The sequence below is a fragment of the Salvelinus fontinalis genome, chromosome 27, assembly GCF_029448725.1.
Source record: "Salvelinus fontinalis isolate EN_2023a chromosome 27, ASM2944872v1, whole genome shotgun sequence".
In the NCBI taxonomy this organism is placed as follows: domain Eukaryota; kingdom Metazoa; phylum Chordata; class Actinopteri; order Salmoniformes; family Salmonidae; genus Salvelinus; species Salvelinus fontinalis.
In genome coordinates, this window is record NC_074691.1 from 10,661,283 (window position 1) to 10,689,198 (window position 27,916).

At 41.2% G+C, this 27,916-nt stretch overlaps 1 protein-coding gene across 2 annotated transcripts; it reads right to left on the reverse strand.

Annotated features, from left to right (window-relative positions):
* Nucleotides 1-485: 485 nt before the first annotated feature.
* Nucleotides 486-27,823, reverse strand: LOC129825013 (S-adenosylmethionine decarboxylase proenzyme-like). Of its 2 annotated transcripts, none has more exons than XM_055884648.1 (9): nt 27,496-27,823; nt 11,102-11,188; nt 6,836-6,962; nt 6,543-6,645; nt 6,302-6,344; nt 5,995-6,139; nt 5,293-5,385; nt 5,045-5,200; nt 486-4,902 (listed from the first exon to the last, which is right to left on the reverse strand). In XM_055884648.1, exons 1-9 carry the CDS (start codon nt 27,603-27,605, stop codon nt 4,759-4,761), a joined length of 1,008 nt encoding a protein of 335 aa, XP_055740623.1. In that variant the 5' UTR covers nt 27,606-27,823; the 3' UTR covers nt 486-4,758. The 2 variants fall into 2 exon arrangements, with proteins under 2 accessions (XP_055740623.1, XP_055740622.1); XM_055884647.1 differs by having other exon boundaries at nt 6,543-6,687.
* Between the last annotated feature and the right edge of the window lie 93 nt (nt 27,824-27,916).

The window sequence follows — 27,916 nt, forward strand, 5'->3', positions numbered from 1 at the left end:
ACTTAGTATATATAAAACACAAGACATATTTCCGAGATTTAAAAATGGCGAATTATATTAATTTAAATGCAAATAAATTGAGATAATATTGTAGGTGCACATTTTACCCAATAGCTGTCCCCAGCAGACTTCCTTTGCTTGCAGCATAATCGTCTTCCTGAGACTGCCTATCCTCTTGAGCGGAGTTTCCCCAAACTCGGTCCTGAGACCATGTTTTAGTAAACAATATAAATGTGCAGCTTGGGCCATGAGACATAGAAATTGAATGTGAACCTTGTAACTTCAAATGTTTATCAATGAATTTAACATCTTGAATCATGACCAGTCATGCTCCGATTTGGGAGGTCAAGCATCAGACCTGATCCTAACACTTGCGTTATTAATGTCATATATATTTATGTGCATGTTGGATATTCTACAGTTTTAGCTCAACGCACGGTGGCCTGGACTTACTGCTTTACTTCAACTTATGCCCAATGCTGATATAAAGTCACACAAACGAGTCATCTTTATTTATTAAAAGCATCAAGCTCATATTACAGATATATTTAGCACATCTTGACCATCCAAAGAATAGCAAAATAATTAGAACAGCAAAGTTTTCCCTTCAGTACATCCTGTAAATTCACCCTCACTCACATCAGGGGAGGTGTTTGACTTTTCCCTTCCCCAGAAAACACAGCACGGGATTTTAAAACGGTAAGGCAAGAACAATTTCATGATCCAAATATATATATATATTTTTTTTTTTAGAAACTAAGTTTGGAACACTGGTTTTACAACAAAAGGGTTGGACAAAAACAAAATATGGTTGGTCCGTAGGCAAAATTGCACCCCACCCCCAATTTAAGAAGCTATGTTCCAAACCAACCCATACGCAGATTAAGTCTAAATATGACTTCATCCAAAAACACTCACCGAAAGTTACCTTTTGTGAAATGTGCTGGTGCCTATTCCCTAAACAAGTCAATACAGCTCTTAGAACACAAAAGGAGGCTGGTCACTACAGGCAGAATGACATTTCAGGTAAGGATACCTGGCGAAGATTGGTCCTCAGATTTTTTTTTGCCATTCCAAAAAGCCAGACATGGAGGGAAGATTTTCCAAATTTTCAACTTTGCCCAGGTCCTTACATGAAGAACTAATTCTAGTGGCCCCCTTGCAACATTAGTTACAATTTTAGCCTCCTGGGGAGAAATGGATTTTGTCATCTACGGTACACCATCACACTACATGACCAAAAGTACAGGGACACCTCAAACATCTCATTCCAAAATCATGGGCATTAATATTGAGTTGGTCCCCCTTGCTGCATTTAAAAACAGCCTCCACTCGTCTGGGAAGGCTTTCAACTAGATGTTGGAACATTGCTGTGGGGACTTTCTTCCATTCAGTCACAAGAACATTCGTGAGGTCGAGCACTGATGTTGAGCGCTAAGGCCTGGCTTCACAGTCAGCGTTCCAATTCATGCTAAAAACAGTGTTCGATGGGGTTGATGTCAAGGCTCTGTGCAGACCAGTCAAGTTCAACAAACCATTTCTGTAAGGACCTCGCTTTGTGCACAGGGGATATGACATGCTGAAACAGGAAAAGGACCTTCACCCATTGCCACAAAGTTGGAAGCAAATAATCTAGAATGTTATTGTATGCTGTTGAGTTAAGCGACCCCTTTACTGGAACTAAAAGGCCTCGCCCGCACCATGAAAAACAGCCCCTGGCCATTATTCCTCCTGCACCAAACTTTAGTTGGCACTACGCATTGGGGGCAGGGAGCGTTCTCCTAGCAACCGCCAAACCCAGATTTGTCCATCGGACTGCCAGATGGTTAAGCATGATTCATCGCTCCAGAGAACGCGTTTCCACTGCTCCATATTCTAAAGGCGGCAAGCTGTACACTCCAGCCGATGTTTGGCTGGAGGAATAATCACCAGTCGGTGATTTTGGGCTGGTGTACGGTTGCACAGCCATAGAAACCAATTTCATGAAGCTCCCAACGAACAATTCTTGTGCTGACAGTCCAACCTGCCTCAAAGCAAACGAGAACTAAAATATATATATATATATATATATATCAAAACGCACATCAGCAGTCCTGTGAGCTTGTGTGGTCTACCAATTCGCTGCTGAGCCGTTGTTGCTCCTAGATGTTTCCACTTCACAATAACAGCACTTAGTTCACCAGCTCTAGCAGGGCAGAAATTTGACAAACTTACTTGTTGGAAAGGTAGCATCCTACGACGGTGACACATTGAATGTCAAAACTCTTCGTTAAGGCCATTCTACTGCCAATGTTTGACTATGGACATTGTATAGAATTGCACACACACCAGTCAGCAACAGATGTGGCTAAAATAGCTGAATACACAAATTTGAAGGGATTCCAGACTTGTGTGTGTATAATGATCCATTCTCTGGTGTTTTAAGAGCTTTCTGAACAAGCTTGATCTTACAGTTCCTAACATAGTGGGGCAACGCAGCACAGGTTAACGCTCAGAAGTGCTAAAGGCAGGCCAGAAACGGCAGTCTTAAAATAAAAACAGCAAACAAAAAAAAATGTTCCCTAACCACCCCAGGTTTGTCAGCAAATTCAAATCAATCTGCATTCACTGGCAGGGGAAGCATCATGAATATTACTGACCAGCCCAAGAAGACAATCACACATCCTAAAAAAATATATTAAGAAACTCAAAATTCCAAACATCAATATCTGTATAGGAACCATATAGATGAGGGCCTGCCTTCAGCACTAAGGTGGCAAAGTAAAAACATTAACCCCAACCCACCTGTTCAATAAAACATCAGGATGCCTCAGTCCCATCTACATTAGCTGATAAAACTGGAAGGTGAAGCACATCACTCTACACAGGAGGAACAGACTGCAGCACACTACACTGTCAAGCAATACAGAACTAGTAGTCACATGCACCACAGCGTCACAGGATTTTTCCCCTCACTGAACAAAGGGTATGGATTGTGCTCCAAAAAAACTGCAGTGGAGTCACATTTGGGACCAATTCACTGCAAAATGTCTGCGCACAATAAAATTAATAAAATGGTTTATGCAACAGTTGTGTGGAATGATCCGGGATCACCCTGGCATGCTCAGATTGGTGGGCCTCTATTGTGCGCTTACTGATTCCTGTATAGGGGGGAAAGAGAGGATGTACATTGTTTATGAAAGAAATGCTTTGCTGGGCAACCGCTGCACTAAGCAGAGTCTGAGTCATTATCTCCATTCAGGGACACACGGTGCAGCCAGGAGCGCCACTGTCAAGCATGGTTCTGGGGCCAGCTGACAGTCTCACAGGGTGCTATGGGGAGACCCGCTGGGCCGGGGGACAATGGCTGACCACGCTGGATGGCAGAGGGCATTGTTCTGGCCCACACCACAGCGACAAGGCAACTACTGAGTCTCCTTGAGTCACTAACATTCAGATAAAGCCCCTCAACAGGCTCCTCTAGTCTAAACATGGCCCTCATTCACGGTTGGCACAGCCTTTGTGCTTACATGACGTGTCAAGTTTGGACTTTTTATAATGTATTCAATTATTAATGGATAAATTAAGTGTTTAAAATGACTGAGTATACTATGAACCAGACGCTTCCTGTTGGTGCAGTATACTTAAACATTAAGGCACAAGGGGGTGTGGTATACCGTCTGATATACCACAGCTTTCAGCCAATCAGCATTGAGGGCTCGAACCACCCAGTTTATAAATGTAGGAGCCTTGGTGTAAATGTAAACATGTATTACACATCCCATACCATGAAGTACACAACTGGACATTTTAAATTTACACTAACGCATCCTGTTGCATGGGAAAAAGTTGAAAGCCTGTCTTTGTGGACACATTCAACAGCTACATTTATTGTCGAGGTGGAGAGAAGCATGACTGACTGAACAGGAGGGGGGGAGGTTAACAATTCTACCATATAATTATTTTGGCTCCGGTGCAGTTTACAGCCAAGAACTAGATCACATTGCCCAGCAGTCAGCCTCTATCCAATCACCTGGTAGTGAAACACTGACAAAGTATGGCATTTTGATTTAAGGAATTAATTAACTAGGTTGATGCTGAATGACAAATAACATTAGAAGATTGTGAGCTTTGGGCCATAATCACTCGAAAACCAACTTCATGAAATTCAATAAGCCAAAAAAGGGTTGGTGTTTTACGTTTGGGTACTGAGGAGTCCTGCTCGAGCTGAAAACTTCTTAAAGTGCACTCAAAGGTCAAAAACAAAGGACACATTTGCAACAGATCAAATAAGCAGCAAATCAGTGTAGGGGGAGAATGCATTTCAACTTAAACATTTTTTTATAAAATCGGTAAGCACATAGAGGTGGACCCATCTGAGCATGTCAGGGCCCTGGACTAGTGGGCACGGAAGCCCTGTCTGTGGGGAATGAGGGGGGAGACCTGCAGGAAGGGGCCGCTGCACTGGGCACACGGGGCAAGGCTGGACAGCCTCAAACAGAGCATGTTTAATTCCTCTACATGCACTTCAAGATCACAGCAAGAGTGCACTAGACTATCTAAACAGAAAAAAGAGCTTTCATGCAAGAGAGCTAAGTTATAGGTACAACAACGCATACAATTCAAACTATTAGGGCCTGTGGCCTCGATACCAAGAAATCCTGGACAATGGCAGCAGAGTGTAGTGGGCCTCTCCGCTAGGACAGAAAGACAGCCACGGGGGACGAGCCCGCCTACGCAGCCGCCTTTCTTCTTACGCTTCTTTTTCATTCTTAAACCTCAACTTTGCTGGTTCTGCTGGCGGCTCTTGGCGTAACTAGTAAAGACAAAATTGTAATCGTTGAATTGGGCCAACTGGCGGTCGAGGCGCTTGTACCCCTCGAGTTTCTGGGCGGAAGAAAAGACACTGCGACATTTGGAGCTCTACAGAAAAGAGAAAAAAGTTGTTAACAGTGAAAATGCCAAGTACAGTGAAGCCATAAAGAGTCAACTATATAGCACATATCTGAAAAACAGAGCCGAACATCCACAAGCAACAACGGAACCATTTTGAAAGAGAACATACCTGGTTAACGAATAGCGTCGTCACAAATTTTCCTGGCTTAAACACGTCCACAACTTTCCTGACCAAATCGTCGTAGGACGTCTGAGAGAGGTTGGTTTCGAAGCTGACATAGGAGAACTCTGGCTCTGGAGTGATGTGGATCGTCCAGTAAGTTCCCTGTAAGACAAAAGACATTGGTTTTCGATAACATCCCAGGTGTATTTGCAGAGAAGACCCTGAACACAACCCCATTGACAAGATCCACTTACATCAGTCTTCATTCCATTCATTGAGTATCCACATGGGTTGAACATTGTGGCGTCAATCACAGAACCTGGTATCAGGTCACGAATTCCACTCATCTGAAAAGACAGAAACATTTACTAACAATTCTACTACAAAACAGCAACTAATTGAATGATGAACATTCAGCTTTATGATGGTGTTTATCTTTCCGATACGGGGAAAATATTGCTAGTGGGCACCAATAGAGATCATTTGATATCGATATGAGCAAGGCATATCGCGATATTGGTTTATTCTTCCCATTCACCTACACGATTGTTTAAAATAAATCCCTGCATGCACAAAACCCCTTCCACAGGCCGTCAACATATAATTGCCTGCTCATGGGACATCAACAGTTGATTAGCTTCCAATTGTATAGCAACTGGGTTGCTAAGTTATGCCCCCCCAGAACTGCTGGCCCAATGGGCAAACAAGCAGCAGTCACAACTTCAGGCACGTGGAAGTTAACAGTTGAAATGTATTTTTATAAAACCAATACCGCATCAAACACCCCCCCCCCCCCAGATATTTTCCATATTAGTACCAATCACTAGGGAAGGTAATTAGACAAAACCATAATAGATGAATGTCTTAAGGACAGGTCCCCCTGAACAGTGCCCTACTGAGTGACCCCTCTTAAAGGAATCAACAAATATAGAACATTGCTAGTCAGTGGGCCTTACACGAGTGACATCATTTGCAGAAACACCATCTTTCATGAAGAACTGGTCCATAATTGCTGGATCAAGGTCACTCATCAGAACTTCCAGCGTCTGATCCGCATGCTCGTTCTCCCAGAACTCTGGCAAATCCAGAGTAAACAGGTACCTGCAGGGAAACAACGGAGTACAACAAAACATGAACACATTCGGCAGCACTGGCCAGTGTAGTTAGTTTCACAATGGCAACGTCCACCGCATTATTCATTGTCATTAATGGAACAGTATCTTGAGCATATTCCTTCAGTATCAAGTGTTGATATGACCTTACCAGCAATCAGAGTTCAAACGTCCCATACAGTACGCTGCTCCGTCTGGAAAAGAGAACTGCGTGTCATGTCTTTATCTCGTGTGCCCATGTCTCATACACTGTCTTCTAAAATCAGTAGAGGATACAACAGCAGCCTGTATAGAGTCATTGACTCACCCATCCATGAATTACCAGCCACGCCCATGGTGATTAGAGTTCAAGAATGGAATTTAGAGCATGGGGGGGGGGGATTAGTACTTACTTGGGAAAATCTGGCTGAGAAATTCCACTTCCTCCTGGAAGTTCCGATGAGGGAACTCCTGATGGGTGGGCTTCATGAAGTTCTTGCGAGAATAGAAGAAATTCTGTAGGTAGTGAGGAGATGGAGTTAAAACCTCTGACCTATCCTGTCCACGAGAACGTCACCACAAAAACAAGACGGCACAAAGATTACATGAGCCTCACAAAATGTCTTGACGCATGACATGGTTTATAAACGGTGGGAAATTCTTGGTTTTAAGAAACATGTAGGTCATGCGTGGGTGTCACACTGACCTCGATGGCATCAAAGCCACAGTACTCTCTGGCGAGTTCCAGCAGAGGCATCAGTGCTTGCAGTAAGAGGGTGGTTCCACAGGTCTTCAAAATGAAACGTCTCTTGGAGACAAACATGCTACTCTCACTGGAAAAAAGGGACAGAAAATGAATATTAGTTATGCATGTTACACATGTACAGTTAAATATAGCCTTAAGCCTACATTTGTGACACGAACGCAACTGACATCCCCAATATAACCAACTGTGTTCAGTATTAAAATAGACAAATTTGTTTCCCCAGGTTTGAGTTTCTACAACTTCCAGTTAAGGTTGTAAGCCTTCCAGCTAGGCACCCAGATAGTCTGCTTAAAGATGCCATGCCACCCATTTGCCAGACATTACCCTTAATGACAGCTTACAAATGATTCTACAGAGCAGGGGTATTCAACTCTTACCCTACGAGGTCTGGAGCCTGTTGGTTCACTTCTACATGATAATGAATTGCACCCACCTGGTGTCTCAGTTCTAAAATCAGTCCCTGATTAGAGGGGAACAATGACAAAATGCAGTGAAACTGGCTTCGAGGTCCAGAGTTGAGGGCCCACGTAATTAAACACCTTGCGAAACATATGCGAGTAAGTCATCAAATGACTCAGGTTCACTTCAAACTGCCAGTGTGAACAAGGCATTAGTCACAGACTACTTCTAGGGAGATGTGCAGGGTGATTATTTTTTGTATTATTATAAGGACCAGTCAGTTGACTATAGCATAGCCAGTGAGACGGTAGGAGTTGAAGATCAGTCATGTTTTGTCTACTTGCATTCAAGCCATCACAAGTAGTCCTTTCCTGAGTCAGGACTACGCCGTTCCCATAACATCAGTGGACAGCTGACACTTCACAGCTAGCTCTGATCCCGTCAAGGTTGGTGGATCCACCACCTCCCTTGTGATCCGTGCGCTCTCTCAGAGGGTTGTAGGTGGGACCTAACCGGCAGGAGTGGACCTCGGCATTCACAACTTCCCCACTCAGATGACACCCTAGTCCATTTGTCTTAGTGGGGTCCGCCACAGCCAGATATCAAATGCATTAATGACTCTTACTAAAAGATTACACATTTTGGCCAAAGGAGCCGTGGAATAAAGGTTTACTACATGGTTAAGTCCCCAAACTTTAGTCCCGTACCCCTTCAAACATTCAGCTGCGTACCCCCTCTAGCACCAGGATCAGCACACTCAAATGTTCCCCCCCCATCGGAAGCCTGCCACACACACTATACAATACATGTATTAAACATAAGAGTGAGTGTCACAACCCGTCTCATGGAAAGTGACACAAAGCTCTTATAGGACCAGGGCACGAATAATATAATAATCAATAATGTTGCTCTTCAGCCATCTATATAACCTTATTTGCTCATCAAAAATGATAACACAGGTTAATGAGAAGGGTGTGCTTGAAAGGATGCACAACTCTGCAGTGTTGGGTTGTATTGGAGAGTGTCTTAAATAATTCCAGTCTGTGCCTGTTTTTAGTTCATGCTAGTGAGGGCTGAGAATCCACTCACATAGGTACGTGGTTGCAAAGGGCATCAGTGTTTTAATGTGACTTGCCATGGCAGAATACTGAGCATCTGATTAAATTAAATTCCCAAAACCGCTTGTTGCAATTTCGACGAGGCTCTCTTGATCAGATATCGGTAAGTGGACGCGAGGCAGGGCATGAAAGGCATAACGAATACAGTTGTTTGTGTCATCCATTTTGGGAAAGTACCTGCGTAATTGCACACCCAACTCTGGTGCTTTGCTATATCACATTTGCCATTGTCCGTAAGCTTGAGTTCATTTGCACACAAAAATCATACAATGATGGAAAGACCTGTGTGTTGTCCTTGTTAATGCAGACAGAGAAGAGCTCCAACGTCTTAAATCATAGCCTCAATTTTGTCCCGCACATTGAATATAGTTGCGGAGAGTCCCTGTAATCCTAGATTCAGATCATTGAGGCGAGAAAACTTCACCCAGAGACCAGCCGTGCGAGAAACTCGTCATCATGCAAGCGGTCAGACAAGTGAAAATGGTCAGAGAAAACTAAGCTAGTCTCTATATTTAAAAAAACATGTCAATACTTTGCCTCTTGATAACCAGCGCACTTCTGTATGTTGTAAAAGCGTTACATGGTCACTGTCCATATCATTGAATAGTGCAGAAAATACGAGTTCAGGGGCCTTCCTTTAACAAATTTACCATTAACTGTAGTCTCGAAAAACATATTTCAAGCTGTCAGGCATTCCCTTGGCAGCAAGAGCCTCTCGTGGATGCTGCAGTGTACCCAAGCGGCACCGGGAGCAACTGCTTGCACGCGTGTTACCACTCCACCTCCCTGTCATGGCTTTTGCACCATCAGTACAGATACCAACATTTGGCTACATGCCGATCAGTGGAATTCCCGCGAGTGTAACAGTTAACGTGATTGGATGTTAAATAATTTGACTAGGCTACCTGTATGTGACTTTATTTTGCTGAACACTAGATGGTTTAATTTTATTTGGCAGTGAAATGAGGCTACTCAGGCGAGAATTGAATTTACGTACCCCAGTTTGGGAATACCTGGTCTAAAATATGTTTTTTAACCCTGGGAAATTTGTAACCATCCAGAGTACTCCCAATTATAAAATAGGTTCAAGTTATATTCATTAAAATAACAATGTGTAAAATATTAGCTTTATTAGGGTTTCTGTTAGGACATTTGACTGGCAGCATTTGAGCATTTCCTGGACATACAGATTGGGTGCTTAATGCAATTATGTCATCAACCCACAGTGCTAACAAATCACATTTAGATTACGGTAATGAATCTAAACAGAACACGCAACCCAATGGTGGGAGTCCTCCTTACCGAATTCCGACAAGCACTTTGAAGATTTTATTAACTGTACAGGTTCCCTTTTCCACAGCCAATAAGAGGAGTAACAAACAGCAAAATCACTAGCCTAGCTACTATCCCACATAGTAGAAAAGTTGACCTATACTACTGGTAAGCTTGTCGTTCTGTGCAAGAAAGAAATGGCCTCCTCCAGACTGGGACAGTTGTGGAACAATAGATCCAATTCATACAACCAGTACATCAAAATAACTTTAAGGTATTGAGGCTGTTCAGAACATTTAGCTTAAACGGCGATTAACTAGTTTACACATAGCTTTGCAGCAATGCTCACACAGCAGTAAACTACATGCACATGTTGTGCCATAATGCAATTTGATGGGGAAAAATATTTCAAAAGCGCACTGCACATGAGAGATTCAAATAAGTGAGATCTAAAGAGCCAACAACTAGCATGGGTCGCTAATATGACAAGGATTGTGCCTTTGGATACTGGAAAATTAAAGTTGATGTGAAAACAAATAGGACATGATATTAGCTACTTGTTTCAATGGCAAGTCTAAAATAATTGCCTCCACGTTTATAGAAACTGATTCCTTCAAAGTAGCCGAGACAATGCAAGTACATACCTCATTTTATGAGGTAAGATGTTGAGGTTTCACAATTAACTACATTGCATTTTGAAAACATACTGCCTCCAGCGCTCTTCGCCTCGTGGTGTGATGCGCTGAAGCCTGCTTACCGTTGCCAGCACTTGAATGGGAAGCTGCGCGCCAACTACCGGAGGAGAATAAATAGCGAGGCCATTTAATTTATTATTATTATTTTTTAAATTGTGTCCATCAAAAACGTCAACATTAACTTGCATTTTGAACGGTTTCGCAATGATTAGTCAAATAAAAGCATGTTTCACTCCTGCAGCAACAGGAGCTGTAGCTCTCGCACTGACAGATTTTCCTCAAACTAAGTTTTGTATGTGGTGTGATAAGAATCATGACGACTTAAGATATGCGCCAATTTAATTCCACCAAACGATGTAAATTAACCTATAGACCGATAAGCATTTCCAGCAATGGCTAAAAAGCATTGTTTTGCAATGGGTTCCCTCTTCTTCCGCACAATTGGCTGGTGCCAGTTTTATTTAGCTGCTTTTTTGGGGGCTAAAAGCTGGCACTTATCACCTGGGTTCAGATAAGACCCAGGTCATTAGGCCCTTCAGAATAGAGCCAGAGACACCCTTCACCCCAGGGGAGAAGAGTTTCCATGCAGCCAGCCATACAGCCACTCGTAATGAGAAGATTAGGTGACCCAAATCTAATGCCTGCCTCCTAATCTGGAAGAGGAAAAAGGTACGTGCCAAGGTGACAGAGGCAAACCGAACAGGGATCCGGTCACTACTCACCTGAGTATATAAGCTTCCTGCTTGTCGGTCTTCGTCACACTTATGATCAAACAGTGCACATTCTCCAGAAGTTTGTCCCACTCAAACCTGAAAGACAAAAGCATTTGTTGAACAGTTTTTTTTTACTGAAGTTAACACTTTGCTAGCAGACTAAAAAAAAAAAAAATTGAGCAATGCTAGGGCTGGGGCTGGGCAATACGGCCTAAAAATACTCTAATGTATGGGCGACTCACAATATACATCAAGAAATGTTCTAAATAAGCATCGTTGTACAATTAAAAGGTCAAATACACTGCATTTAAAAACAGTCAGCAATAATCAAATGAATTCAGGGCTTCAAGATATAGGCTAAATAAACCTTCCAAACAAGCCCAATACATTTAAATCAAAATAGTTAGCTGCTTTTGTGTGCGCAATAATCACTGTTCTGGCTTTCAAGTCCATCTATGAAATTGCCCTTGTTACAAATTTAACTAGAACCATGCTTAATGCACTAATAATGCCTGACTTCTTGTAGCAGGTATTAGGCTTTAGAAAATTAACAGGTCTCAACACAAGGCCACGTGCTAGTGATTAGCCGGCTAATCTTTATATTTCAAGTTCAGCGAAATGTATTATCAGTTTCTTTATGAAATTATTTAGCGAACGCCATGACCGGAGCTAAAGCAAGGGGGTTATAGCAGCACACAAGTAGACTACAAATGAAGGCCAACTTAAAGAACTGGAGGCAATAAAATCTTTTCAGTCTGGATCAACACCAGGGCTCGACAGTATACCACTGGAGGTATCAGACCTTCGATATACTCAAATACCTATTGGCATGTTTTACTCTTATACAAATGGTACCCTCAGGTACGCAAGGTCTGATTTCATTACTAAGGCTAGAGGCCTCATTACTGAGGCCTCTAATACTTCAATGTTGTGATGCCACTATCCTGGCAAAATGAATAGTACAGATTTTTTTTTTTAAGTCTGATATTGTTCATCCTGATTATTATAAAAAAAAACATTTTACATGGGCAATAAACAATTACTTGAAACAATGGAACATAATGAAATGAAGATAACAGGTCTGGTCTTCATAACAGATTTTGATAAGGCGTTTAAAGTATGACTACAATTTATATATAAAATGCCTGGATCACTTTAATTTCGGTGAATCTCTCATACAATGGGTTGAAGTTATGTACAGCAACCCCAGATGTAAAATAGTAAATAATGGTTACTTCTCAGAAAGTATTGAGCTTTTAAAGAGGAGTCAAACAAGGTTGTCCGTTGTCTCCATATCTATTTATTACGGCCATTGAAATGCGAAAGCCAACAAGAACATCAAGGGGTTGGAAATCGAGGGGATAAAAACAAAGGGTCAATGTATGCCGGTGACTAGTTATCTTAAGTCCGCAAACTGGATCCGGCAGTCTCACTGACTACCTTGATCCATTTTCTAGCCTCTGGCTTAAAACCAAGTGTGTACCATATTATGCAAATAGTGTTTACACTACCTTGTTTACCAATAAAATGGGCAGATGGTGACGTAGACATACTTGGTATTCACATCAAAAAAATCTAATGAACTTAAAATTAACTTTAATAGAAAGTCAGCAAAACTAGATAAGATTCTGCAAACATGGATGTAAATACTTGCCTATTTGTCATATCACAGTTTACTCAATGGCACTGCCTACTCCAGAGAACTCTTTAAATCATATGAGCAAGAAATATTTCATAATGATGAGTGGTGTTAAAAATCACTAAATATTACATCTTTAAACCTCTTAAAAGCTTCACTCAAATTATACTTAAACCCAAAATGGTTCTCCAGTAGATTAAGGCTCATCCTGTTCAAAAGTTTTTTTTTTTTGCCTTCACAAATTATAACTTTTCATATATATATATATCATTATATTATAGACAGTTGTCACATATGCAGTTATCGAAAATATATGGAGATATCTGCTCAAGGCAAACTTAAACTGATTGCAGCACAACCACAAAAATTGAGGTAAGTGATAAAGGGAGAATGTAGGGAACTTGTTTGCCTGCCATATATTAAAGATACAAATTGGCAAAAAAAAAAAAAAAGGGAATAAATAGACCAGTTTCATCTGAGGACAAAAATTGACAACTGCGCCATACAGGTTGCAAAATAAAATGTACCAAATCCATGGCACATGGTTTATGAACTGGTACATAGACTATACTTCATTCAACAGTCTTTAAATTATATAACCTTTTGGCCACCAACAGAATGAGAGAAATATGGCATACAATCTCAGTCTCATACAATCTCAGATTGTCTCTTCGCACCAATCAATAGATTATTTATTCTGGTATTGCTCCTATGTAGCTTGTTTCTGGTCACAGGTTCAGGAATGGTTCATAAAAAAGAAAGTGCACTTAATATTAACCTTACAAATAGCAGTGTTGGGCGATTTGGAAAGCCATAGTCAGTAAATAAATATACTCGTAGGAAACTTTCTTTAGCTCATCTGTGGATGCAATTAGAAAAAGGTAAAAAAAAAAAAAAAAAAAAAAATGTAAGTGTAAAACATCACAACACAACTAATATATGGGACATGGAAACCAAATGAGGGTGGTCTATGATGATAGGTGGGATGGGCTAAGGGTTGGGATTAAAGAGTATGTATTCTTTGCGACTGTTTTACATAAGTACCATGTATGCATATGTGGCAACAAAAAAAACTGTCCTCCGAAGAGGGGGTGCAAATATGCATGCTGAGCTCATGAAGCTCCAGCCTTTGGGAATCTTGCTCCAGTTAAATTGGGCATGCTCAACTCAAGCAGTGCCTTCGGAAAGTATTCAGACCCATTGTTACGTTACAGCCTTATTCTAAAATCAAATGCATAATCTCAGCAATCTACACACAAGTACCCCATAATGTCAAAGCAAAAACCAGTTTAGACATTTTTGCAACTATTAAAAACAAACAAACACCTTATTTACATAAGTATTCAGACCCTTTGCTATGAGACTTGAAATTGAGCTCAGGTGCATCCTGTTTCCATTGATCCTCCTTGAGATATTTCTACAACTTGGAGTCCACCTGTAGTAAATTCAATTAATTGGACATGATTTGGCAAGACACCTGTCTATGTAAGGTCCCACAGTTGACAGCGCATGCCAAAGAAAAAAAAACAAGCCACGAGGTCGAAGGAATTGTCCTTCGAGTGCCGAGACAGGATTGTGTCGAGGCACAGATCTGGGGAAGGATTCCAAAAAATGTCTGCAGCATCGAAGGTCCTTAAGAACAGTGGCTGCCATCATTCTTAAATGGAAATAGTTTAGAACGGCCAAGACTCTTCCTACAGCTGGCCCCCCCGGCCAAACTGAGATATCGGGGGAGAAGGGCCTTGGTCAGAAAGGCATCCAAGAACCAGATGGTCACTCTGACATCTCCACAGAGGAACTCCGGTGCCAAATTAGGCCTTTATAGTACAGTGGCCAGATTGAAGCCACTCAGTATAAAAAGGAACATGACAGCCCGCTTGGAGTTTACCAATTGCACCTAAACACAGACCATTAGAAGAGATTCTCTGGTTTGATGAAACCAATAACTTTTTGGCCTGAATGCCAAGCATCACGTCTGGGGGGGAAACTGGCACCATCCCTACGGTGAAGCATGGTGGCAGCATCATGCTGTGGGTATGTTTTTCAACAGCAGGGACTGGGAGACTAGTCAGGATCAAAGCAAAGACAAACAGAGCATAGTACAGAGAGATCCCTTGATGAAGTACTGAGCATTCTGGAGCAGGTTCTCAGACTGGGGCAAATGGTTACCTTCCAACAGAACGACCCTAAGCACACAGCCAAGACAACCCAGTAGTGGCTTCGGGACAAGTCTCTGCATGTCTGAGTAGCCCAGCCAGAGCCCGGACTTGAACCCGATCAAACATCTCTGGAGACACCTGAAAATAGCTGTGCAGCAACATTCCCCATCCAATCTGAGCTTGAGGGCATCTGCAGAGAACAGGAGAAAAACTCTCCAAATACAGGTGTGCCAAGCTTGCAGCATCATACCCAAGACTCAATGCTGTCAAAGGTGCTTCAACAAAGTACTGCGTAAAGCAGGGGTGTCAAAGTCAAATGGACGGAGGGCCAAATAAAAAAATTTAGCTACAAGCCGAGGGCCGGACTGTTCGAATGTTCATTGAAAAATTTTTAAATGACGCATATAGTCTAGTGAACCTAATTGAACCTACTGAAAACCTAACAAATATATTCCAATATGATCAGATAAATAAAGCAATATTTTCTTATGGCTCTGTCAGTAATCTTTAATTTTCAACAGACACAAAAGACAAATTTCCTTTATATAAAAATCCCCATAACATGAACATTAAATGAAAGAAACCGGTATTCAAGGCACCATCAGTAGCCTATATTTTCTATTTTAGCAAAAGTGGGCTAAATTTACTTCAAAGAAAAAAACAATAGCAATTTTCTATCATCCACTCAACTGAAATATTTTTAAAATATAATTGGATTGAAATACAATAAAATAAAGTGCAAAAATCTATTAATCAAAAACACTTTGTTTAAGGAGAAGTAACATGCAGTGAAAACAAATATTAAACTTTAACTTTTAAACTTGAACTGAGTAAAAACTCTAAATATGTGATTGCACAGTAATGTTCACTTGTTTGAGGTTGAGGGTGATACTTGGTGGTGTCCCATCTTTTCCACAAGTTCATCAATGTTCGGGGTAAGGCTCTGAGCTGAGGAAATCCTCAGAATTGAGTGGAGGTGTTCAGCAGTAAGTCGACTTCTGTGTGATGTTTTGTTCAGGTTCATCAAAGAAAACAGTTGTTCACACAGGTATGTGCTGCCAAACATAGACAACGTTTGAGCAGCCTGGATGCGCAGCTGGGGCATTGTGTCGGGGAGGAAACGGGCGAACTCCGCAGCACCCACTGCCGCATATTTTGCCCTCAGTGCATCATTGCATTGGAGGTCAATCAACTCCATTTGGAGGTTTGGTGGTGAGCTTTCCACGTCAACAGCAAATGGGTTACCGAGCAGTTCCAACCTGCTTTTTTGTGCTTCAAAGTCAGCAAATCGGCGTCGAAAGTCAGCGGCAAGCATACCTATTTTATCAGCCAACTGTGCGCTCGGGAACGCACTGGTAGAGAGCTTCTCTTTCATGGTCTGGCAGCTGGGAAAGTGGCTCAAATTTTCTTTCCGCATCTGCGTCTCCCACAGAGTCAGTTTGGTTTTAAATGCCTTCACTGTACTGTACATATCAGAGATGACATGATCCCGACCCTGCAGCTGCAAGTTCATTGCATTCAGATGACTCGTAATGTCACACAGAAAAGCCATTTCACACAGAAACATTTCGTCTCGGTGTTGTGTTGTGTCTTTCCCTTTGCTGTCCAAGAACAGACAAATCTCCTCACGAAGCTCGAAACATCTTTGAAGCACCTTTCCCTGGCTTAGCCATCGCACCTCTGTGTGATAAGGCAAATCACCATGCTCCGTTTCTAACTCCGTCAGAAATGCCTTGAACTGGCGGTGATTCAAACCTTTGGCTCTGATAAAGTTAACTGTGCGCGTGATGATGCTCATTACATGCTCCATTTTCAAGGCTTTACCGCACAACGCTTCCTGGTGTATGATACAATGATAAGCTGTCAGCTCACCTGTCGCGTTTTCCTCTTGCATCTTTTCCCGTATCTTCGCCACCAGTCCGCTCCTGTGTCCACACATCGCAGGTGCTCCGTCGGTTGTCAAACCCACGAGTTTTTCCCAAGGCAGCTCCATCTCATTTACACATCTTGACACCTCTTCATACAAATCATGCCCCGTAGTTGTGCCATGCATAGGACGTAAAGCCAAAAACTCCTCTGTCACGCTTAGGCTGGAGTCCACTCCGCGGATGAAAATTGACAACTGGGCAATGTCAGAAATGTCGGTGCTCTCATCCACAGCCAAGGAATATGCAATGAAATCTTTTCCCTTTTTCACAAGCTGCTCTTTTAGATTGATGGACAACTGGTCTACTCTCTCGGCAATGGTGTTTCTGCTCAGACTCACATTTAAAAAGAGTTGCCTTTTTTCTGGGCAAACTTCGTCACAAACTTTAATCATGCAGTTTTTGATGAAATCCCCCTCCGTAAATGGCCGGGCTGATTTAGCGATCTCTTCTGCCAAAATAAAACTGGCCTTGACAGCAGCCTGGCCTTGTGATTTGGCTTTTTTGAACAGAGCCTGTCGAGATTTGAGGCCTCGTTTTAATTCCTCTGCGTTTTGTAGCCTTTGTTCCATGTCCATATTCTTGTTTTTGTCCGCGTGTTTCGTTTCATAATGTCGTTTTCCAGCTACCTCCGTGAACATATACTCTGACTCCCACCTTGTTTGAAACCCCCGGTTCTCAGTGTCCACCTTCCGTTTTGCCATTTTTGATGGGTATCTGAAAGTTAATTTTACTGTGATGCTGACGACTGCTGTGCCAATAAATATTGAAATGAAGCAGCCTACTGCTCGGTGCGTCACCGTTGCATTGTGGGAAATGTAGTATTGGTGCGTGTAAAAGATCTGCGGGCTGCCGGCTTGCTGCGGTCTGCGGGCCGGTTCTAATAATAAATCAAGATCATCCCAGGGGCCGTAAAAAACCTTCTCGCGGGCCGGATGTGGCCCGCGGGCCTTGACTCTGACATGTGGCGTAAAGGGTCTGAAAACTTATGTAAATGTGATGTCAGTTTATTTTTTATAAATTAGCTAAATCTGTTTATGCTTGGTCATTATGGGGTAGTGTGTAGATAATTAAATTATAGAATAAGGCTATAACTTTACAAAATGTGGAAAAGTCAAGGGGTCTGAATATTTTCCGAAGGCACTGTATTGTAAGGTGCACACGTGAGAAAGACAAAAATACAACATGGGGACAAAAACGCTCATAAAAGGATAACCTTGATTCTTACAGGCATTTGGAATGTCACAAAAACAAATTTGGATTGTCGCCCAGCCCTAATCCAAGCTAATCATTTTACGGTTCCATAGATGGCAATTTTGGGTTGTCAAATTAGCCCAACAAAGATCTAAACAGACAGTGACAGTGAGTGAAAACTTGTCAAACAGCTCTGATGGTTAACTCGCACTTCAATTTTGACCAAATCACCTTCCAAGAAAACAGTCCAAGCTCCAGTATTATACTCATGGATTGTGCTGGGTCCAAAGCCCTGGCATCCCCTTGCAGGTGCTAGAACTTCTCAACTAGCCTACCTGGTTAAATAGAGGTGAAATAAATCAAATTAAGGAGCGTTGCGCAATCCTGCAAGACCCCCACATGAATGACTTGACTGCCCTGCCCCTTTAGTCACACTTCAAACAGCTTTGGCTTTGTGACTTTTGAACAGGAAAATGTCCTCAGACCAGTTTAGAATCCATTTGCAAAGAGCCTCCAGCTGTGTCTAACATTCAGTCCTCACATCACCGGCACAGATTTCTCAACTAGGGATCTCATGATACACATGCCAATATGTCATGTATTGAGATTGTCACAACTCTATAGGTATTGTGATTCGATACTGCGATCAGATGTTCAAAACATATTGCTCACCAAATGTCTGCTGCAGAGAGAAAATTAGTTGAGCGGTCATGGATACAAGTGCTGAAAACATGTTGGCTCCATTTATCTGTCGGTGTTTAAGAAATGTAATATGCATAGCAATTAGGCCAACTTGAGTATGGTGAGCCATAAAACAGTTAAACCAGGAGTGTGCCTTAAAAAGGACAACTCCACCACTTTACTAAACACTTCATAATAACCGAAATGTTTGTGTAATTTTATGATTTGTTTATAGACTTCAGTGCTGAGCAAAACCAGAAATTCCTTCTGACATTTAAGTAGAATCCCCGAGATGACTAATACAATAATTGGACAGTCATGTTCAGTGATCAAAATAATCATCTGTAGTGCTGATCATATTCGATCTTCCAGCTATATACACACACACGTTTCTCTGGTTGTCTCTAACATCCGGAAATATTTTAAAATAGACGCTTGAATACCTAATGATATTTATAGCCAGCTTACTCACATTTCTAGTCACTGCTCAAACTCCCATGAAGGACCAAAGTTGCCACGCCTGCAGCCATTGTGCCCTTTGCAAATGCCTATATTTTAATATTTACTTGTAAACTTCATATTAGTTCCAAAAGACCTCCAGTGTTGGATGATTGCTTGGAGAGTCACCAAGGCCGCATGTGTCTTGTTGAAAACACTGCTAGAAGCAGCAGGTTTAGATTCTTAGCTAGCATTGCTAACATTAGCGCCAAATATACAGGCTGCAACCCTATACATTCTAAAAATGTGTTAAAGTCCAAACATGTCGGCCTGTTAAGACCGTCGTTAAGATGAAACTGCTGTTGCAAACACTTATTTTTTGCCATGTAGCAGTCAGGTTAGCTAGCAGGCTAACTAGATTGCTAACCATAAGTTACTCTAAGGTTGCTTAAATTGGAACTATTCGTCGGGGCATGGACTCTACAAGCTGTCGAAAGCATTCCACAGGGATGCTGGCCCATGTTAACAATGCTTCCCACAGTGGTGTCCAGTTGGCTGGATGTCCTATGGGTGGTGGAACATTCTTGATACACGGGAAACTGTTCAGCAGCAGCGTTGGCGTTCTGGACACTCAAACCTGTGCACCTGGCACCTACCATAACCAGTTTAAAGGGACTTAAATACTTTGTCTTACCAATTCACTTTCTAAAATGGCACCCCATGTCTCAAAGCTTTAAAGTTACATCAATAAGGGATCATAGCTTTCACCTGGCCAGTCTAGATATGTTCCTAATGTTTTTGTATAATCAATGTATATTCAACATGACATTCATGCAACCATAATATATTTACAACCCAAAAGTAAAATGGGAAATGAACTCATAACATAAGCAATATATTTAGACTAAGCTTAGTCTGGGCTTGATAGACAAAATGCACCCTGGCACTCTTAGTATGCTATAGACAGGGGCAATCAGAAGCTTCAAAGTGGCAAAAACAAGGAATCATGCAGTATGCCTAACAGAAACAACAAGTGTATCATATCTTACAGTAGTGCAAATATACTCTAACTGGTAATGTGGCAGAATTGTCCTTTAAGTAATAGATGTCAAAAGCTGTAATAGTTTAGCTCATCCACCAACATCATTTTCCATGGTTGACATAAATTACCATTCTGCCTGACTGTGCAAGCCTCGGGCAAATAACCCTGGCAACAAGAACATTGATGGCAATATCCTTTACAGGACCAGGACTCATTTAAGGAATCATCAAGTTTGGGTCACCCTCTAACTAGAAGCTTCTGGTAACCAGTACCGATCGAGTGGCTCTCAATGGAGCGCCGCATCAGCTCACATCTCAGTGTGACATGGGCACTATAGCTATTCCTGGTGACGATAGACTCCATTCTTGCCTGGGAAATTTGAGGGAAAGGGAAAGCCAGGATAAACTCCAAATAAATGATAGGCACTTCAAACCCAGGGACACATGGCAAGTCTCTGGGGAACTAGTCAAGTTTGCAACACCCTCAATGTAGGTCAAATGAATAGGTGAACTTTCCCCACTAGTGGCAGCTTTGGTCAACATTCCTCAGACAATACCCCCAAGAAATGTTGGTCAACAGCCCAAGGACAGAATTTAAGCAGCTACCTCAGCCCAGAGAAAGTCAGCGGCATAGGTGGGTGTGTGGTACAGATTCGTGAATCAGATGCCCTTGTGGACTTATTTGGACATTGGCAGGCATCCAGCACCCCTGATCCAGAGTCTGAGCAGTTAATCTTCTCTGGCTGTAAATTAATACCCGCTGTCATTCATTCTGTAAGCCTGACACTTTCCTAACCCAGATCTGATGATTATGTTCTAAAACCAAACTCAGGCTTTCCCCTAGGTTGGCAAGAATAGCCATGAACCTTGCCACAAGGGGGGCAGGGCTATAATGCACCAAGTAGACAGCGCACCAATACTCAAACCTGGCATGTTAAAATTTGATATTGAATATTCTTGATTTTAGATTAATCAATGCCGATAGACAAGCTGTGTATTAGTTGTCTGTCATACTGGGGCAATTTATTATCTTATAGCTTACTTTTGAAAAGCCTAAGGTAGGCCTAGTTTTATTAAAATAAGTTAAGGGAAGGAGAAACATTTGCTTGTGTCTGACATGCTGGTGGCTTTGATTGACAGGTCTTTTTACGTTGGGGGAGCATTCTCTATAGGCCTATATGTCCAGTCATAAAGCAGCATGTGCAGACTCCATCTTTAATAGGAGTCAAATGCTCCTGTAATGATTTAATCTTGTTTAAGGCCTATTTTCAGTAGATTAAGCAAGATTATTTCTCATTACAGCATCCTATCTGAAGACCATTGCCACTGGAAAAGATCAAATTATTTAAGGGCTTAGTGTGAATTGTTTAGCGTGTCAAAATTGGATAAATATTTTCTTTATTTGCAAAAGGTAGGCATATACAGCTTTATTTTGACTGCCATGTACCAATGTATCATTACAAAAAAAGGAGACCCTCTCCAACCATACATTCTTAAATTCAAATTTATAAGTAATAACAATTAAATGCCATGATAATAACAAAGTGTAAAGGCTTGTTTCAAATAGGTTTTATTAAGAAGCATATCCACGTAAAATGTACAAGCAGAATTGTGATCTCTTTTTACATAGGGGTTTACAGGCCTAACAGTACCAGCTGAAAGTGTGCACACCTACTTACTCAAGGGTTTTCCTGGCCTCCACAATCCCCCGACCTCAACCCAGAAAAGCTGTTCGGGATGAGTTGGACCAGAGAAGGAAAAGTAGCCAACAAATGCTCAGCATATGTGGGAACTCACTGGTGGAAAAGCATTCCAGGTGAAGTTGGTTGAATGTCGAGAGCGCAAAACAGTTTCATAATTTTACTAGGCAAGTATATATATTTTTTTTTTTACAATGACGGCCTACCCCGGCGTTGCTGGGCCAATTGTGCCCCGCCCTATGGGACTCCCAATCACAGCCAGATGTGGTATAGCTTAAGGCTATTTTATTTGTTTAACACTTTTGGTTACTAAAATGATTTCATGTGTTATTTCAGTGGTCTTTACTATTCTACAGTGTAGAAAATATAAAAATAAATCCTGGAATGAGTAGGTGTCCAAACTTGACTGGCACTCCACATTTAAACAAAATGGACACTGAAAGGAGATAAGGAAAAAACAGTAACACTAGTGAAGTTGCACAGAGTCTGATCGATTGTGTTGTCAATATGAAAATGTGATATCTTAATTTTGGAAATAATAATTTCAGCCAACCAAGCATTCAAACAGAGGCATGGTGGAGGGCACGTCAAGGAAAATCTAGATATTTAAGAGCAGTGTATGCCCTAATGTAGTGTTTGCCAAACTAAGGGTCGTGACCCCATGTGGGGGTTGCCTGATTTGAAAATGGGGTTGCAAAAGAAACTGAATTAAATAGTGCTTGGTTCGTAGAACTGGGGTTGTTAGTAACCGTCGGTAGCCACTAGATGCTCTTGTAATAATGTGGCTCTTGAATGGTTTAAGCTACAAAATAGTATAAATCACTCAAAGGTAGACTCTTGGCAGCACGCATGAGTGGTTTCTGTCTGGCAGTCCGATTGACAAATCTGGGTTTGGCAGATGCCAGATGAACGCAACCTGTGCCAATGCATATTGCCAAAAGTAAAGTTTGGTGGTATAGGAATGGTCTGGGACTATTTCATGGGTCAGGCAAGGCCCCTTAATTCCAGTGTAGGGAAATCTTAATGCTACAACATACAATGACATTCTAGACCATTCTTTGCAGCATCAGTTTGAGAAAGGCCCTTTTCTGTTTCAGCATGGCAATGCCCCTGTGCACAAAGCGAGGTCCATACAAAAATGTTATGTCGAGATCGGTGTGGATGAGCTTGACTGGATGAATTGGAAAACCGACTGCAAGCCAGGCCCAACCTCACTTGTGGCTGAATGGACAAACATCCCTGCAGCAATGTTAAAACATCTAGTGGAAAGCCTTCCCAGAAGAGTGGTGGCTGTTATAGAGGCAGGGGGGGCCAACTTCATATTTACGCCCATGATATTGCAATGAAATGATTGACGAGCATGTGTCCACACTTTCAGTCATGTATTGTAGGAAGGAGGTACCGAACGTCATTTTTTTTTATTTTACAAGCAAATTAAAAAAATGTATGCATGCTTGTCTGGAGGAAGAACAGTACTGTGTACACTGTCTGGAGTCGGAGCTGCAAGTGCAACGGGCCTGCCTGCTTCTTGGAGAAGAGGTGAGGCGCAGACAGGCACAGAACATTGGGAAAAAAACAAGGAAATCAAGCTGCAGTGGCAGCTGTACAGGTAATTCATCCAAAGGGCTTTGACTTCAAGCACAGCAGCAAGACAAAACAATATGCCCCACAACCTTAACTAGCAAGTTAACCTTAAGGGTCGACCTAACATTCTTCGTTTTTCCATGCAGGAAAAAGATAAACGGTTAAGGAATATCTTGTGGCGTTTCGTAAACACAGCTCTATAATGCTTTCTATTGTAATTTCTGCTCAGCATCCAACAAATGTTTTGCTTCAGTTGCATTTCTCCACTTAGATGAGAATTCATGAACAGCCATGCTATCAGAAGACAGCTGACTGATGTGTTGCTACTAAAGGTCAACCGATTATTTGGAATGGCTGATTAATTAGGGCCGATTTCAAGTTTTCATAAAAAACGGAAATCGGTATTTTTGGGTGCCGATTTTTATTATATATATATATATATATATATATTTTTTTACACCTTTATTTAACTAGACAAGTCAGTTAAGAACACATTCTTATTTTCAATGACGGCCCAGGAACGCTCAGAACGACAGATTTTTAACCTTGTCAGCTAGGGGGATCCAATCTTTCAACCTTGCAGTTAACTAGTCCAATGCTCTAACACCTGATTACATTGCACTCCACGAGGAGCCTGCCTGTTAAGCAAATGCAGTAAGCTAAGGTAAGTTGCTAGCTAGCATTAAACTTATCTTATAAAAAAACAATCAATGACTGTCATTGCTCCAATGTGTACTTAACCATAAACATCAATGCCTTTCTTAAAATCAAAACACAAGTATATATTTTTAAACATGTATATTCCGCTGAAAGAAATCCAGGTTAGCATGCAATATTAACCAGGTGAAAGTGTCATTTCTCTTGCGTTCATTGCACGCAGTCGGGGTATATGCAACAGTCTGGGCCGCCTGGCTCTCTGCGAACTAATTTGCCAGAATTTTACGTAATTATGACATAAGATTGAAGGTTGTGCAATGTAACAGGAATATTTAGACTCATGGATGCCACCCATTAGATAAAATACGTAACGGAATAAACGAGGTGATAGTTTCCAAATTAGTCAACGGTATATGGTTTAGAGAGAAAGTCGACACGTTATAATTCCTGTAATAACTTGCGGCTGAACTTGAAAGGGGTTCTTTCGTTATTTTACCGTTCATGTCTTCCATAGAGAATGTCTTGATCTACTTCAAATAAGGTCTGTGTTTCATGCAGGCTTAAACCGCCTCGGCGTTTTGATACCCGTGTAAATCTCACTAGGATAAGGTAACGTTTGTCAATATATTTTCATAAATCCATTCTACCAACAAAAAAAAAAGATCTTCGCTTATATTTAGCCAATATTGATCAGAGTTACCTTGTCCTATGGATATCTACACAGTTATAAAATTGGCGCGGTGGTGTAAGCCTACACGAAACAGACCTTATTTTAAAATGAATCTAAAAATATCCTATGGAATAAATGAAGGAACCGCTGTTCAGATTTTGCTAGAAGGTGTCATGGGAATTATGACTCGCACTTTGGTCGTCAATTTTTACCATGCCCATTAAGATAGGATTTCCTGCATATAGAAAGTACAGTGTTTGTTTTCAACATTCACAGGTAACTTACTCTATTTTTATTGAAACAGCTGAGTATTTGTCTCCTAAGCAGACTTCAGTATCATTGTCACTTCAGAGCTGTGTGTATTTATGTATTATATAAAGTTATAATTAAAGTGTTCATTGAGTATTGTTGCAATTGTCATTATTACAAAAATGTGTGTGTGAGTATGATATATATATATATATTTGTTTTTACATAAATCGGCATCGGCTTTTTTCGTCCTCCAATAATCGGTATTGAAAAATCATAAATCGGTCGACCTCTAGTTGCTACAGACAATTTTTCTCTGGTAAAATACAATATTAACTTTCAGTATTAACTCTAATACTTTAGGAAATGTAGCTGGTTATATTCTTTATGATAAAGATATAACCATGCATTGTTTTTAGCATTCAAAAAAAGTTCATTGTAAGCTCATTTACTTGTGCAGCTGCCAGCCAAAGTTTTGCACTACTGTTGTCATTGACAAGCCACTTTCTGCTTAATGATTTATACTATATTCTATGACGGAAAACTATAGTTGAATGTTCCCGATCACTATTGAGAAAAAACAAACACCTTTAACATAAAACGCAAACCCTGTCAATACACAGCTGGCCTCACCTGTTCCTGCTTTCTCCTGCTGTGCTATTTACAAACACTTGACTGGCTCAACTGTTCTGGGTAACTAACATATGCTTCATAATGTAAAATGATGCGACGTTAAATGAACACCATCTGCTTAGTCTCCTAAAGTATTGCAAAAGTTCACTGCAGGTACTTGCTTAAAGTACACATTTAAATATATTGAAAAACTTTTTTTGCGGTTTTGTTAAACAATCACGTGACTATTTCTAAGTATCCTGGTACAGCCCAAGCCTAGACCAGGCACTAAATCAAACTGGGGAATATAGAATATAAAAATCTATCTACACAGTAGATAATACAAAATTGCCTGATGATCTTCTGAACTATCCACTAACTAATGCGTGTCACTTCAAACCATACTTCCTTCAGATTGAAACTGTCAAAAGTACTCAGGCTAATTTGTAAATAAATGTCATGCCCCAAATAAAAAAAAAGCTAACTTTCAACAATTAAATCACTTGTTTTACATGTTGAGGTTTTGAAATTCTCCAAATGTGGTCATCACTGGGAGAAAAAAAGTTGGTGAATCCCTGCCCTACTGTCTGACTTACATAACAGCAGTTTGCTAGAACAACAAGAAACTCACACGAATTTAAAAACAAGAGCATTTCAATAATTGTAGTATGGTTGATATTAACACATCCTTTAACATATATTGAAGCAATGCAAAAAATAAGGGACTGGTTTAACAAGTTGGAGAACCACGAGTGAGTATCATGGAACTCTATTATTTCATCGTACCTGCACAAGTAATAGTAGCAAGAGACTCCAGGTAAAGTTAATGAAACTACAGGCCATTCATGCATTGAGTCCGATTGAGTAAGTCACATGAGAAGATTCGTTTCTCAGATAACTGGTGGGCAATCAACTCTAAACGGATCATTATCCATTACCTATTGATTATGTTTATAGGTTTAGTTCATTCTGCATTGCAGATGTAAAGCTTCACAGAAAGAGAAAAACAATTTGGCTAAGTTGCCACAAGGCATTACCACATGCTTAGCATGATGCTAGGGCCCACATGCGTGACGCAGGAGAACAAATGAAATGGAAAATTACTAAACCTAGTTACACAATGACAACTTCACAAGTTGAGTTGTAGATTTAGTAAACTACCTAGCTTTTGACATGATACATTACTGCATAAAGATGCACGTGTACGTCGGTCTAACTTCAAATGCATGCGCAGTATGCGAAAAACCCGCGCAGTCAAACTCAACCCAATCGTACCCTCTCTTTTGCCTGGGGGGGGGGGGGGAAACTTGCTCGAATTCAAATACGTAGCCAGCCGGATACCTTGCATCAAGCCATATTTAGATACATTTCTGAACATGTTAGAATACAAATATTTTCCTGGAGACCATGCTTGACAGTTGGATGAAATGTAGCTAGACTATCCAACATATAGCGAACCATCCAACAAACAGGTGACATGGTTAACGTTAGCTAACTAACACCGATTGAATGAATGACTCAGCTAGCTACCGCGTTAGCAAGCGCCAAGCTACTACAGCTAGCGGTCGAATATGGGGGATGGTAATTCATTCGGCCACCACATGACATGCCAGTGAAAGATGCTATGGTGGTTTACGAGATAACTGGGCTCGTTGTCATTAAGCAGACTATCTAGCAAGAGGAAGAAAGCATGGTTACGATGTTTTTAGCGATTGTTGAGGGTTGATTCTACAGCCAGTCTTCTTCAGATGACGGATTGCTTGAGTCCATACAGTGCCACATGCTAGCAGCTTAGCTAGCAAGCAAAGTCAAGTACAGACAGGAATGTATTAATCAAATCTTCACTTCACAAACCTTGGGATGGTACGGAGGTCCCCTGTTCCTTTATTCTCATCTTGCCGGGAGAACCACACCTCCAACAGCTTCTCGGTTCCCTCGAAGAAGTGTGCACCGTTCTCTTCCATCGTGGCACAGCAGACACCAATAACAGAAATTAAATGTTGGTTACGTTTTCAACTTAATTAGCTAGTCCTTGCTTGATCGTTATAATTTATTAAGTACAGTCCTTTAGCAATCCAGGTGTAATTTCTTGGTTTTACCGTCTTCCCTTTTACAGAGAATACTGTAGAGCGACTGCTAGCTAATATCGCCGGCCATACTGTGGAGAGCGCAGAATGAGGGCTGCACAGTGATTTTATTCACCTAGCCTATCACGTCACCCTCAAGTTAGTCGAATCACATTGGCGGGTCCTTTCCATTAAGTGGCGATTGGCTG

Excerpts from the sequence above, each read along its gene's own strand:
- LOC129825013 (XM_055884647.1), bottom strand. The coding sequence starts at position 27,605 with ATGGAAGAGAACGGTGCACACTTCTTCGAGGGAACCGAGAAGCTGTTG. Across the intron at positions 11,189-27,495 it reads GACCTCCGTACCATCCCAAG|GTTTGAGTGGGACAAACTTC; the intron begins GTTTGTGAAGTG and ends TTTGTCTTTCAG. Across the intron at positions 5,386-5,994 it reads CTGCAAATGATGTCACTCGT|ATGAGTGGAATTCGTGACCT; the intron begins GTAAGGCCCACT and ends CTGTCTTTTCAG.